The sequence below is a fragment of the Chlorocebus sabaeus genome, chromosome 25 (genome assembly GCF_047675955.1).
Source record: "Chlorocebus sabaeus isolate Y175 chromosome 25, mChlSab1.0.hap1, whole genome shotgun sequence".
Lineage (NCBI taxonomy): Eukaryota > Metazoa > Chordata > Mammalia > Primates > Cercopithecidae > Chlorocebus > Chlorocebus sabaeus.
The window spans coordinates 16,579,233-16,594,606 of NC_132928.1; the positions used below are offsets into that span (position 1 = coordinate 16,579,233).

Sequence of the window (15,374 nt, forward strand, 5' to 3'; positions counted from 1 at the left end):
CCTGGAGTTAGCACCAGTATCCCATAGCACCCTCCCAGTGCCCCAGGACAGAGGGCATTGCAATAGAACAAATAAAGGAAGTCTCACGAGGCAGAGTTTACAAACCTCCTCCATCCTGGGAGTTAGAATTCACCACTGAGCTCAGTCCTCAGTCCCACCTCCAACCTGGCCTTGGGGCACCCTCCACCTCCACCCCTTACAGACTAGGATACCTGAGCCCTGGGCTACAGGAATAGAAGTTGGGAGAGGAAGATGGCAGCTTGAGGGTAGGAGAGAGGTCATCTGGCCCACAGATCATGCACCACTTACCCACTCAGCGGTCTCATTTTCCTAATTTCAAAGAACTGGGTCCCTGTGTGATTATATCTGTGTAAAGTATGTAAAGGGAAAGTGACAGAAAACTCCAAAGGTCCCAGTAATGTGGCAGAGAAAGCTATGCATACTGATTTCTCAATGAGATGAGGATGTGAGGGCTTTTCAGAAGTCGCCAGCACCCGGAAGGTAGCCAGTAGCCTCTAACTCCTCACTATCTTGCCCTGGAAATCTAATTTCTAACTTGGGCTTCAAAGTACCACAGACCTTTATAATAGTTCTTTTCAATCTGCTCTGTATTCTGGGTAGTTGAATATTTGTCTTAATTCACCTAGTAGACTACAAGCTCTTCAAGAGTTGGTACTATTCTTTTTTAAAAAAACAATTTTTTTAAGACACGAGCTTTCTATGTTGTCCAGGCTTGTCTTGAATTCCTGGGCTCAAGTGATTTTCCTGCCTCAACCTCCCAAGTAGTAGGTATACACCACCATACCTAGCTAGAACTGTTCTTTCATTATCTTTGTATCACCTATAAAACCTGGCAGAAGGCCAGGCACAGTGGCATATGCCTGTAATCCCAACACTTTAGGAGGCTGAGGTGAGTGGATCACCTGAGGTCAGGAGTTCCACACCAGCCTGGCCAACATGGCGAAATCCAGTCTCTACTAAAAATACAAAAACGAGCCAAGTGTAATGGCATGGGCCTGTAATCCCAGCTACTCAGGAGGCTGAGGCAGGAGAATCACTTGAACCCAAGAGGCAGAAGTTATGGTGAGCCAAGATCGCACCACTGCATATCAGCCTGGTCAACAGAGTGAAACTCTATCTCAAAAAAAAAAAAAACAAAAAAAAAAAACCTGGCAGAAATCCAACATATGCAAGTTAACAAATATTACTAAATGAATGAGGAATACATGAATGGATGGATGAATATATGGATGGATGGAAAGATGGATGGATGAATGAGTGGATGGATGGAATGGAAGGGCGGATGGGGATGGATAGAAGCAAGGATGAAAGAGTGGATTGACAGCAATAGGGCTTTTCTGTAGTGCACAGACTCTGTAGCAGGGCTTACTGTGGTGATGTCACTTTTTTTCATGCCTGTGCTGGCACTTGGCATTGATTACTAAATCAGAGAAGCTGCACCATTATTGACTATCTGGGATTTAGCTCACTACCCAGACGGTCTCAGGAACTGACCAGCTTGCACCACGTTGTTCTGAAGGAGATGAAGAGTTTCCCGATGCTGTGCTCTCTGAGGGCTGGGTTTTTATTTTTCTGAGACTAGTGAGAAGTTGCTTTGTAGGTTTTGCTCTTCTGCCTCGAACAAAAGCCTATAGGAAAAGTGCACATCGGGAAGGTGCTAATGAAGCCTGAACTTCCATGCCCAGAGCTGCTGCAGGTCAGGTGGGTGTGGGAGAGTCAATGGGTGCCCCACAGTGACAAGGGTGCCTGGAAACACTTCGATTCCTCCTTTTTGAAAAGGGCTGGGATTCCTCTCCTGGCACAGCTGTGCTTGGTCACTCAGACACGAGCACACATAACCCCCTGAAGAGCTCGGTATAAGAAGATTCTGGGCTCCAGCCCTGGAGAGTCTGACTTCAGGCCATGGTTCATAACCCCAGATGCTACTCAGAGTCACCTCACCTTAGATGACTGAGCAGGAAGCTCCAGGCTGAGGGGCTGGGGGGCCTCTGAAGATCACCAGTTTGAGGGTTACTGACCTGGGCTGTAAGAACAACAACTAACCTTACAGGCTTGCCCAGTTTTTAAAGCATACAACATACAAGATCCTAGAGGTAAAAGACAAAAATGAAGGGCTAAATATTCTCATCGTGAAGCGATTTCTTTACCTCACCAAAAATTTATACAAGCAATGAGGTTCCTGGTACATAAAGTAGAATTCAGTTGGCAAAAATTCACTTCTATGCCCAACTTTCCTCTGCTCACATATCTAATTTAGACATCTAGTGTATCAAGTGAGACAAGCCTATAGTAAAATAACTTTAAAAAGTGTACCTGAACGTCTTCTTTCAGTTCCTTAATCATTGAGCCCCCGAAAGTGGGCTGGGGAGAAGTCTGCTCTAAACATGCCCTGAGGGGGAGACACTCACTGAGCCTGAATTTGCTGTTAGAAGGCTTCTCCCCCAGTCCAGCAGAGCCCATGTGGCACCTCTCTCTCCAGAACCCCATGGAACACCAGCACTCCTGTTGGCTGCTGCTCTGAGGATGTCCAAGGGGAAAGCAGGATTTGTCCTTTCCTATCCCCACTGCCAGCTGAGCACATCCACAGTCAGGACTGACGCCAACCAGTCCTCATATCCTGGCACCCGTCACTGTGTCCAGGACAAAGCAGTAGGGAGTCCCAAGGAACTAAATAAAAGTCAGGTCAGCAGGTAGAAGAGTGGGTGCCCTGCGTTCCTCGTGCAGTGGCCCCAGTGGGCAGGGGACTGGGAGCAGGTCCCCACAGCCTGCTGGTGCTTCCCTTCTCTGGCCCTCTCTGTAGTCAGTGATGCTGTTGGTCATTGACCTTTGCAGTCATAATGGGTCAGAGAAAAATGGAAAAGCAGATCCTTCAGGGCAACCATGAAAAGGTGGCAGAGAATGTGCTGACAGGTTTACAGCAGTGTGACCAAATGATATGTAAAGCACATGCATATTTGCCCCTATCAATGCATTCCCAGTTTGGCTAATTCTCTTAACTCTCAGCCAGATGATCCTTGTGAAGACCATGTCCTAGATAGAAGAGGGAAGCCTTAGGCCAGGCGCGGTGGCTCACGCCTGTAATCCCAGCACTTTAGGAGGCTGGAGTGGGCGGATCACAAGGTCGGGAGATCCAAGACCATCTTGGCTAACATAGTGAAACCCCATCTCTACTAAAAATTAGCCAGGCATGGCGGCGGGCACCTGTGGTCCCAGCTACTCAGGAGGCTGAGGCAGGAGAATGGCGTGAATCTGGGAGGTGGAGCTTGCAGTGAGCCGAGATTGCATCAGCCTGGGTGACAGAGCGAGACTCTGTCTCAAAAAAAAAAAAAAAAAAAAGTGGGGAGTCTTAAAGCCTATAATCAGTTGACTTTTAAGTTAAAAAAAAAAAAAGAGGTGGGAGGCATTCTAATTGCTATCACCTTCTAGAATAGTCTATGAGGAGTCAGTCACATCCAGAAAGGGCCAGCTCTTGGGTCCGGGTCTGCTCTGGCAGGAGTTGGTGCCTCGGGACCACATGGAACTCCCCATGTGGGTCCCAGGGTGGGCATCAGCACAAACACCAGACAGCCTTCCAAGGGCCAGGGCCGCCAGCCTCACTCCTGGAGACTGGCGCTACCTGCTCCTCCTAATATTGCCTTAGGATTTACTGGGAAGATGCCGGTTGGGGAGCTGATGATCCGTGAAGTGAAAACAAAGAAGCCAATCAAGTCATCTCCCGACCCAAATGAGCAGAAACTGGTATTTTCCGATCTAGTAACAAGCCCTGTGGGCAGGGGATGGTGCTAGTGTTTGGTCCCTGCAGGGAAGACACAAAAATCCACCCGGAAGATTTTTGCCATAACATAGAATGGATAGGCTTTTCTGGGACATATGGGGTATGTGTGCAGTGTCCCCTGAAATCCTTTCTGCCTCAGGGCTAGGTATGGACAGACAAACAGGAAGCCGGTCAATGTGCCCGGGACCTTGTAGAACAGGCTATGTTTTATACATTTATGGAGGAAGGCTAGCGGTCCACAGAAGCTTGACCTCCTGGACAGTCTGCTGGGGTCCAGCTTCCCATCTGACTCCTCTCTCTATAAAATGCCAGAAGGGGCAGATGGACCATCCACTCCTGCCCCCCTGTCCCTACAGTGTTGCTCGTGGGAGTCCTCGGAACTGATCTAATCCTGACTACAAACAACCTGCGAACGCAGAGGAGAAAGGGACCAAACCAGCTGGTCTGAACTCGGACTGAACCCAGTGAGTTTCTTAGGTCTTCCTCAAGCTCGAGTCGGGGGAGAGGGCCCCCAATCGCAGAAGCCCAACCATTCATGTAGAACTGAGCAGGTCACCAGCCTGGGTCACCTGGGGAAACAAAGGCAGCAACAGGTGGGCCTCTTGTAGATCATGAGCAGTTAGGGATGAGGGCAAAACAGAGAAAGAGAAAAGGAATGGAAGAGTAAGAGGGAAGAAGTGAAGGGCTGGGTGCGGTGGGTCACGCCTGTAATCCCAGCACTTTGGGAGGCCGAGGCGTGTGGATCATTTGAGGTAAGTTCGAGACCAGCCTGACCAACATAGAGAAACTCTGTCTCTACTAAAAATACAAAAATTAGTCAGGTGTGCTGGCAGACGCCTGTAATCCCAGCTACTCGGGAGACTGAGACAGGAGAATCGCTTGAACCCGGGAGGTGGAGGTTGCAGTGAGCCGAGAGTGCGCCAACACACTCCATCCTGGGTGACAGAGCGAGTCTCCATCTAAAAAAGAAAGACACTGAAGGAGAACAGGAAGAGGGGAACAAAGATGACCAAGAGGAAGGAAGTGGAGAAAGAGAAGATAGAAGGAAGAGAGGTGCTTAGGGGAAAAAGGGAAAGGACAGGGAAGAGGAGGGAGAAAGAGAAGCCAGAGGGGCTCAAGGTGGACCAGCCTGCTCCATTGGGTCACTGCAATTACATCCTCCGTGCACACTCTTTCTAGACTCCCACCTGGGGCATCCCTCCATGCCTGGCCTCACCAACCTTAGAGAGCTTTTGATGACCAGCTGGGGACAGATTTGCCACCAGGCTTGCGATCACCATGCCTGTCCCCTGGCTGGGTGTGCTCAGACCTTGGTTGGAAGGATACTGTAGGGTCTTCATGTAATTCTGGATCGCCTGGAGCCAGTCTGGGATCGTCATCGAGAGCCTGTAGTTTGGGACCTGGGGTATTGAAGGCTGCAGAGAAATAGAGAAGAGGAAGTGTTTATTAAGGAGGCGCTCTGGGGCCCAGCTTCTGGGGACAGGCAGTGGGCTGAAGCCACTAGAGAGAGAGGTGCTCCTGAGAGCCAATGGTAGCATGGTCACCCTGGCATGGCCACCTGATTGAGCAGTGCCTCCTCCATGAGGTCTCCCGGGAACAGTGAGTCCTTCATTGATGCTCTCCCTCTCTGAGTTCCCTCTGACTCATGGTGGTTCTCTATGGCCCTCCGTGCTGTGTGAATACAGCTTTCTTCCCCGCAAGAGCCTAACGCCTCCTTGAGGCAAAGGACCACGTTCTATCGTGTCCCCCGGCCGAGCCTGGCCCAGGACGGGCATGAAAGCACTTCATCAATGATTACATAACACCTTTTGCTGCGTGGCCAGTGGTGATCCACTACAAGTGCTCTACTGCAGGGCCACATTTACACAGAATATAAAGTGAATGGATGCCGGGCGCCATGGCTCACGCCTGTAATTCCAGCACTATGGGAGGCCACCGCAGGTGGATCACATGAGTCCAGGAGTTTGAGACCAGCCTGGCCAACATGGTGAAACCTCATCTCTAAAATTTAAATAAATAAATAAATAAATAAATAAATAAATAAAGCGAACGGTGCCCTAGAAAATTGCAACATGGCACCAAGAGTGCCACATCTCAATACCACCCTCCCTGCAACGCCCAGTGTGTCCCTTTCCCTGAGTCCTACCCCAGATGGATTAGGGAAGATCCCTCTTCTTGCCTTGACTCTCCCCAGGCAAGTGCAGCTCCTCTGACTCATGAGTCATCTTACCACTTTACCCCTCACAGCAGCTCAATCAACACATCCACCTCCTAGTCTGCCCCTCAGTCAACACTCCCTGAATGTCTACAACATAGCAGATGAAGTCCTGATCCCTGCCAGGAAGAGAAAGAACCAAAGGCAGGCAAGGACTGGAAAGGGGGAAGCAGCCCTATCCTGAAGGCCAAGAGCAAGAACGGTCAGACACGTCCAATCAAGTCACTGCTGAAAAGCCAGGCACGGTTTGGGGTTTTCTTGGTTGGTTTTGTTTTTTGCTTTATTTCCCCTATATGTCTCTTGGTCTTCTGACCTCTGTCTCCCTGAGGTCCTTGGTGACAGAGAATCTCAGCCCACGTGGGTGGGGCTCCGGCAGTGCTGCTGCTGGGAAGGAGAAAGGAGGCTCCTCCAGGCCAAGCCACTTAAGGAGAAGCAGAAAGGGCCTGGGGACGGGTGACACTCACTCTCAGAGCAAATAGGGCAAGGGCGGCCCTGGGGATTTGGTGCTCCGCTGATGGAAGGGGACTCCGCTGGGGAGACAGAGATGGCCCTGGGCAGCCAGGCCAGGCAGCAGAGCCAGACACTGCCTAAGGCTGTTCGAGGCTCTCTTCCTGGCTCTCCAGGCACCCGCCCCAGTGTGAGGCTGAAGGCACGCTGTCTCCCGCCTGGGCATCGGGCTCTTTCCATATTTCCACCCCTCTGGCTGCACTTACTGCAAATGCTCCTTGACATTCCTTTCCTCTCACTGCCTCAATTCTCTCTTGGCTTTGAAATGTCCTACTTCACAGCAACTGCCTCATCAGCTGGAAGGAAACTCATCAGAATCACACTTCCTGCATTACAGCCAAGGTATTATGTGTGTGTGCGTGAATGTGCGTGAATGTGCGTGTGAATGTGAGTGTGTGTGCCCATTCAGGCACAGCTATTCTGCAAGCTCCATTTTGTGTATGACATGTCAACCCAAATCAATCACATTTCTGTCTGGGAGCATCACTTCGGGGGCAAAACATTGAATATTTGTTCCCATCACACACACACACACACACACACACACACAAAGCAAGTCAAAATGTAAAGTGTATCCTGTGCGTTTGCTCTAACATACACTAGAAAGTGCTTTATGTAAAAAATGTGCCAGAGATTTCACAAGGTGAGGAGAGAAGGGGAGATGCGAACAAATATGCCTTTAGCACCTCCTGTGTCTCAAGCTTTAGGCACTGTATGAACGGGAGAGAAAGCCCAGGAGCAGAGGCAGAGAGGAGGGGAATTCCAGTTTATGAAGACATACGCAGGTTGGGTGCAGTGGCTGATGCCTGTAATCCCAGTACTTTGGGAGGCCAAGGTGGGTGGATCGCTTGAGCCCAGAAGTTTGAGACCAGCCTGGGCAACATGGCAAGACCCCATCACTAAAAAAAAAAAAAAAAAAAAAAAAAAAAAAAATTAGCCGAGCATGGTGGCGCAGGCCTGCAGTTTCAGCTACTCAGGAGGCTGAGGTAGGAATATGGCTTGAGCCCAACAGGTCAAGGCTGTAGTGAGCCATAAATGAGCCACCATACTCCAGCCTGGGTGACAGAGCAAGACCCTGTCTCAAAACAAAAGACATAAACATTTCTGCACAGAAAAACACAGTCTGAACCTCTTTAATAGAAAAGCTGGTAAGCGTGGGAAAACGCCTGAAGAATCACCAGCCACCTAAGAGATCCCCAGAAAGGTGTCCCTAGGCCAGAGCCTTGCTGTAGCCAGTAAGACTTGGCTCAAGAGTCTGCTAAAGGACTGACCACCAAATTATTTCAACCCCCCTCAAGCCCAACAGAGCCCACAAGAGCTGGATGGCAGGGTGCGAGCCGACGGCAGCTGGTCCTTAGAATAGCAACCCGATGGCGCCCAAGGGCTTTTAAAAACAGCTGCATGGTTACCTCAGCCTGGCTGTGAGCAGAGTGCAGGAGCTGTGGCCACACTTCCTGCCCATTGGGAGGAGAAACGTATACATTCCCCAAGTCCCAGCTGGGGGCAGGGCTGTGGTGGGGAGGTGCAGAGACCGCAGACGGAATGATGTCATAGGCTACAGCTCACTCTGATGTCTGGGAGAGATGGCTGGGCTCACCCCGGAGGGTCCACTTCCAGCCAGCGCCTCGGGCTGCCAACATTCCCACTGGCCATGGACTGTAAACCAGGTGGGCTTCCTGGAGTGTCATTAGGAGACGCACACAACCAGGTCCAAAGCCCTGCTCTGCCACCTACTTGCTGTGGGCTCTGGTCAAGCTGCATGACCTCTCTAAGCCTCTGTTTTCTTCCTGATAAAATAGAAATAGTATCACCTACTTCCAACCTTCCAAGCTGGTTGTAAGCATTACATGACCTAATGCAAAAGTAGGCAGCTTGGGACTTGGCCTATGGTGCTCATTAAGTGTAAGCTGTGTTGGCCAGGCCCTGTGGCTCACGCCTTTGGGAGGCCATGATGAGTGGATCACTTGAGGTCGGGAGTTTGAGACCAGCCTAGCCAACAGGGCGAAACCCCGTCTCTACTAAAAATACAAAAATCAGCTGGGCGTCATGGCAGGCACCTGTAATCCCAGCTACTCGGGAGGCTGAGGCAGGAGAATTGCTTAAACCTGGGAGGCGGAGGTTGCAGTGATTGAACCACTGCACTCCAGCCTGGGTGTCAGAGCAATACTCCATCTCAAAAAAAAAAAAAAAAAAAGTGTAAGCTGTGTTATTATTCATCACCAATATATTGTCAGGGGTCTAGGCTGGGGAAACCTGAATGATCCATACTTTTCTGGAACTGGAAAACAGAATCAGCAGCAGCAGAGTCCCTGGACACTCAACTTGGGAGCTTCACATCATGAAGATACCTTCCCACCTTAACGGAGAGGATGAAAAGGTTCACTGCTCCCTGGGGATGCATTGATGACAATGAGTTAATATCCTTAATTCATTATGAGTTCATGCAAAGTGACAAGAAAACTCTTTAGGCCTCAGTGAAACTAAAAATGGCCCCTAAAGGTGGAAGCAACCCGTGTCCATTGACAGATGAATGAATAAACAAAATGTGGCATCCCACGGAATATACAATGGTATACAATGGAACAGTATTCAGCCTTTAAAAGGAAAGACGTTTTGACACATGCTGTCACACGGATGAAACCTGATGACATTTTGCTAAATGAAATAAGCCAATCACAAAAGGACAAATATTGAATAATTCCTCTTACATAAGGTTCCTAGAGTAGTCAAAGTCATAGAGACACAAAGTAGAATGGTGGTTGCCAGGGACTGGGGAGAGAGGGAAATGGAAAGTCAGTGTTGAATGGGTACAAGGTTTCAGTTAGGAAGATGAAAAACGTCTGGAGATGGATGGTGGTGACGGCTACACAACAATGTGGAGGTACTCAGTGCCACAGAGTTGTACACTTAAAAATGGTAAATTACATGATGTATCTCTCTCTCTACAATTTTAAGAGCCATGAAAAGGCAATTCACAAAACAAGAAAAGCAAATAGTAACCAAATATTTGAAGAAATTGTTTAAGTGCTCTAATAATATAAGAAACACAAATTAAAGCCACTGCAAAACGTCATTTTCCACCTCTCCAATTAGCAAAAACATGCTGAAATGCAGACTCCCAATGCTGGTAAGGATGCTCTCCTACAGGACCGAGGCAAACATAAATTGGTACAACCTTTTTAGGAAAAGCCCAGGGCACATCCCTTTTTTCTGTTCATGACTGGGGCCCACAGAGTCCCTTCTCATGCTATTTTCCTGCCAGATTTCATCAATTGCTGTACTACCTGAAACTCCAGCTTTGATTTTCTGTGCCCTTCCCTTCAAGGGTCTCACCACCTGCTGCCTACATTAGCCCCACAGCCGTGGCCAGGCTGATGAAGGCAGAATCTAGAGGAAACAGATAGAAACCAACCTCTTCACACAGGCACTGTGCCTGTTTTCTTTTTTTTTTTTTTTTTTTTTTGAGACGGAGTCTTGCTCTGTCGCCTAGGCTGGAGTGTAGTGGCCGGATCTCAGCTCACTGCAAGCTCCGCCTCCCAGGTTTACGCCATTCTCCTGCCTCAGCCTCCCGAGTAGCTGGGACTACAGGCACCCGCCACCTTGCCCGGCTAGTTTTTTGTATTTTTTAGTAGAGACGGGGTTTCACCGGGTTAGCCAGGATGGTCTCGATCTCCTGACCTCGTGATCCGCCCGTCTCGGCCTCCCAAAGTGCTGGGATTACAGGCTTGAGCCACCGTGCCCGGCCTTGCCTGTTTTCTAGGGGTGGAGGCCCCAGAAAACTTGGGGGCTAGGGGGCACAAGGAGGGAGTGGAGTGGACAGAAAGATGGTGTTCAAGAGAAAGAATGATGAAACAAACCACAGGCAAAGCTCTTGTGAGGAGCCTCTCTTCCACTCTGTTCTTGTGAAGCACAACTGACCTGTCCGAAGAATGCAAGGGAAGTGATACGGACCGACACAGTTGTGTAACTGACATTGCCGTGTGGGAGAGAAGGGAAAGACCAGGAAAGGAGCCAGGGAGGCAGTAAGAATCCCAGGCACTAGGAATCTTTAACAAGAGCAAGGAGAATTCAAAACCTTTTGTCTTCCCTACTCTGAAAACACTATGCAGGCACCAGGCAGAAGAATCTTCTCTGGCAGCTTGGGAAGAGAAGCACAAAACAGCATCCTCGAGCCCAGGATGAGCCCCAGGCTCCTGCAACAGAGGCAGCCAGGAATCTGTGAATGACCTGGGACAGAGGTGCAGGACAGACAGACAGACAGAAGATTCTCAATCCAGGACTGGGGAGGGAAGGAGCTGCCCGCAAGAGCTGGCAGCGGGCAGGGACAGCCCTTGACTGCAGCCAGGTCTCTAGTACCAAACACTCCCGTGTCTTCACTCAAGTGAAACTCAGTCCTCTAAATGTGAATTATTTTCCAACTGGGAATCAACACGAGAATAAGGCACAAGAAGTGGGGTCTGCAAGAAACTGACTGCTGTTTCTTGCTGAATCCATCCTGGTTTTCTGCCCCAAGGAGAGTCTAGTTCCAGAAAGAGGAGGATTGTCCTAGAATTTTCCTAGAATGTCCACTGTTTTTTTGGGGGCTGGTCACTCTCTCTGAGCCTCGCTTCCCATCTGCTATTATCCTCCAACTGACTCTTGCTGTTTCCTTAGAGTCGAAAGAATCCTGCCTCTGGTCAATTGCTATCTTCAGACCCAACAACCACCAGGGGAGAGGCCTGGAGTCACAAATTTAGAAGGAGGATCTCAAAGCAGGGGAATCCCTGCAAGGAGGGGACATCTGGACCCTTCAGGCAGAAGTTACCATGGCTGCTAAGGGAATGTCCTGTAGTCAAAGGAAGTGTCATTTAGTCCTCCATGCAGGTCCTTGAAAACCTCCCCCATCCACTTCTTTTGCTTCTTAGTCTATATTCCATGGCCAAAAAGGATTAGTCCCCCTGAAGCCCGCCAAGCTTTTACCACTGCTGCCACCCTACCACCCTTCTTCTGTACAAATTCCTCAGTAAGATATTGATTTGGTTGATGGAGAAAAGGACTCGACCCCAGAGGAAAGAGTCTGCCAAGCTGAGCACAGGAACAATCCTCTAATCTGAGAGGAGTAGCCCCTGGAAAAGGGAGCTTTTGAGGCTCTTTCCATGTTAAGGCCTAGGCAGGGGTCAGGGCTTGGGGAATGTCGGGGCCAGGGGAGATACCATGATAGGATTGGGGATAGAGAACCAACCATTAAGATGCAATGTGAGAGAAATGTTAAGTTCTTTATATTTAGGGCCAAAAAGCTGACTGTCCACATTTGGGCTGGGGATTCCTGGTTTGGAAGCAGTTTTCATGTGACCTTTTAGTTACTATGAAAAGTACAATATGATACGGCCACTGTATGAAAAAGGGAAGACTGGCCGGGCGCGGTGGCTCACACCTGTACTTTGGGAGGCTGAGGCGGGTGGATCATGAGGTCATGAGTTTAAGACCAGCCTGACCAATATGGTGAAACCTCGTCTTACTAAAAATACAAAAAATAGCGGGGTGTGGTGGCACATGCCTGTAATCCCAGCTACTCAGGAGGCTGAGGCAGGAGAATTGCTTGAACCTGGGAGGCGGAGTTTGCAGTGAAGCAAGATCATGCCACTGCACTACAGCCTAGGCGACAGAGCAAGACTTCATCTCAAAAAAAAGGGAACACTTTCTTAAGAACACAGCATTCAGCTACAATAATGGAAAAATCAGGTACAGGTCTCAGGAAGTAGCAGTCTGTGTTCTAAACTGCTCAGACATGATTTAGAATACTGTGTTTCATATGTGCTTGCAAATGACTAATGACAAAGTAGGAATTGTCTCAGAAGGAGGAGGGTGAGTTGGTCTGGGAATTATGACACATAAGAAAGGGCAAAAGACCAGGCACGGTGGCTCATGCCTGTAATCCCACTACGTTGGGAAGCCAATGCTGGAGAATCGCTTGAGCCTAGAGGTTTGAGACCAGTCTGGGAAACACAGTGAGACCTTGTCTCTACAAAAAAAATTTTTTTACGTTAGCCAGGTTGAGTGGTATGTGTCTGTAGTCTCAGCTACAATCAGGAGGCTGAGGTGGGAGGATTGCTTGAACCTGGGAGGTTGAGGCTGCAGTGAGCCATGATCACACACTGCACTCCAGCCTGGGTGACAGAGGAAGGCCTTGTCTCCAAAAAAAGAAAAAAGAAGAGGGCAAAAGGAGCTATCTGTAGACAAAGAAGACTAAAGGAAGAAGCAGAAGCAGAATGATAGAAAAAGTCACAGTCCTGAGGGCTCATAGTCCAGCGGACCTCTAACATCACACAGATCAGCATTAGCGACCTGGAGACTCACGGGTCATAACATTATGAGATTTTAGAGTTGGAAAGAACTTACAAAGTCTGCTCTATTCCCATTTTATAGATGAGAAAACTAAGGGCAGAGATTTTAAGTGAATGACCTCACTTAAGTGAGGCACAAGGGCTGGATGTCATACAAGCAAGACTAGGATTCAGTTCCTTGATGTTTACTCCAAGCCCCTTCCATCCTAAGAGCACTCTCTCATAACATTCAAGGGTGCTGTGAGTAGCAAAGGAAGTTGCCAATGCTCTGCCTTGATGCCAAAGGCAACACAATAATCAGTGATGAAATGGGATTTGGGGGTGGGAGGGTGCTGCGAGGATGATTTATGGTTGGTCTAAGAGCTTCCTAACAGTCAACTCTGGCCAGGCCTGAGATCAGCTGCCTGGGAAGCAGCAAGCTCCCCATTCCCAAGAGGTCTTCAGAAAGAGGAGGGGATTCTGTTGAGAGGTGGGAGACTGGTCTCCACAAATAGGAAAATTCCATGATTCCCACATAGAGAATGCACCCCCCCACCTGCCCCCATACATGGTTGGGGGAAGGATGAAAGCACAATTAGAGGCAGGGTTGGTGCTGGTGCTACTAAGGAAGGCAGCATGGGACAGTAGGAACAGGCGTGTTTTTCCTTGTGGTCACTTTTCTTCCAAGTTTAAGGGCTCTCGGCTCCTCACTGGAGGAAAAATTCTCAAGTCAGAACTGCAAACCAGGAACAAGGTTGTTCTCATGTTCAAGAACTCAGCAAGGGTAATTATGGTTGACACTAAAGCAGGCAAGATTCTAGCTGGGCACAATGAAGATCTCCTTGACCAGCAGAGTAACAGAACACTGTAACTGACTGCAGCAGTAAGTTTAGAGGCTCTGTCACTTCCCCAAGGACACACACAGCTTTCTGGCCTGCAGGCTCAGATGCTCAGCTGTCACCAGGCTGGGGACTCAACCAGATGGCCTTCCGGGTCTCAAGTCTGGCATTCCTAGACCTGCCCAGGAATCTTCTCAGCCGTACCAGCGTCCCCAGGGTCCAGGGGAAACCATCCGTCACGCTATAACCCCGAGGCTCGGCAGCATTTCTCCCCAGTTTGCATTTTGATGTTTCATATAACATATCTACTCCCACGAGGGGACATCTCCCTCCCTCAGTAACGATATCCTTAGCCACCAAACCCAAATGGCTCACTGGCTTCTCTCCAAGGCAAAAAGAGAGTTTCACTCCTCAGCCTCTTTTTCTATCCAGTGAGACTAATTCATCATGTGTACTGGAAAGTCCCTTTTAAGTCTCAGCCAAAAGTCTTTCTTTTTTCTTGGAGCCCAAATAAGCTGGGAAGAGAGAGAGAGAGTTCACTGTTTTGCAAGTTTCAGAGGTGAAAGTCACTGTCATAAAAAAAAAAAAAAAGAAAAAAATTGGCAAAAAGTCTGGAAATGATTCACACTGAGAAGTCTGACTGGTTGATTTCAAATTCATTCACAGCTTAATAAATCATTTGCTGGGGGAAGAGGGGAGCAGAGGAGGAGCAAGACACTCCAAAGAGAACAAGCAGAGTGGGATTCCTGAGGTCTATGCATTCTTTGGCATCGCTGGTACCTGCTGGCTCTAGCTTTTGCTGAAGGAGGATGTATGTGGGGGTGAGTAAATAATAGAGTTTGGCTGGAGGTTCAAAGACACCTTGGCACAATCCAATTACATAGCCCCAGGATAGCAAGCCCACTACCTCTCCCTTCCCCATTTCTTAGGCTTCCAATCTAAACATCTCAATTAGAAAAGGGCTGGCAGGGAGGAATGGGGAGAGGAAGGGAGTTTGTAGCAGGACCAGGAAAATGGAGATTGCCTCTATTTGCTATGTACAGGCTGAAACGGTCCCCTCTTTGCCTACCTACCCCCAGACCCCCAACTCCGCCCTGGAAGCCACTGACCTTTGCCAAGAAGGCGGCGTTCCTGATGGCGCCCACCATTTCTCCCCCCTTAGGGTGCACCTTGGCCACGTGCATCCACATGCGCTCCCAGGTGTGGCTGTCGATGGGGAAGCCGCTCTTGTTAACGTGGAACAGCACCCCGCCGTCTTTGTCCTCCTCCTCCGAGCCCCCGCTGGTGGCGAGGCTCACGGGCCGCGCGTGGCTGCTCCGGGACCGGGTGCCTTTGGCGCCTTTGGGGTGGGGGCAGCGGTGAGTGTCGGCCGCGGAGCCGGTCATGGTGGGGCCTGGGCGGGGAGCGAGGTACTGGGGGCGCGCGGCGGCGGCGGCGGCGGCGGCGGCGGGGGGCGTGTGCGCGCGGGCGCGGCGCGGGGATCAGCGCCCCGCGGGGGCGGCCTTCTCCATGCCTCTTGCTGCCGCAGGACGCGCCAAGGGGGAGCGGCGGCGGGAGCTCCGCGGAGACTCCCTGCTTACCGGCGGTGCCTGAAATCAGCGGAGACACAGCTGACACCACAGCTAAGTGGACCCACAGAGGAACCGAGTAAGGGGCCCCGGAGTGTCTCCACGACACCCCCCGCTTCCCCCTGCACGCTGACAACCTCCCTGGGA

General features: G+C 50.0%; 1 protein-coding gene across 1 annotated transcript in view; it reads right to left on the minus strand.

The window, feature by feature from the left end:
- VASH2 (vasohibin 2) overlaps positions 1-15,374 on the minus strand; it is a 41,242-nt gene that overhangs the window by 25,280 nt on the left and 588 nt on the right. Inside the window, exons 2-4 of the mRNA XM_007988480.3 lie at positions 14,769-15,248; positions 5,123-5,211; positions 310-366 (exon numbers count right to left, since the gene is read on the minus strand). Coding sequence (XP_007986671.1) covers positions 310-366; positions 5,123-5,211; positions 14,769-15,044 — 422 coding nt within the window. The 5' untranslated portion in view covers positions 15,045-15,248. The remainder of the gene's footprint in view (positions 1-309; positions 367-5,122; positions 5,212-14,768; positions 15,249-15,374) is intronic.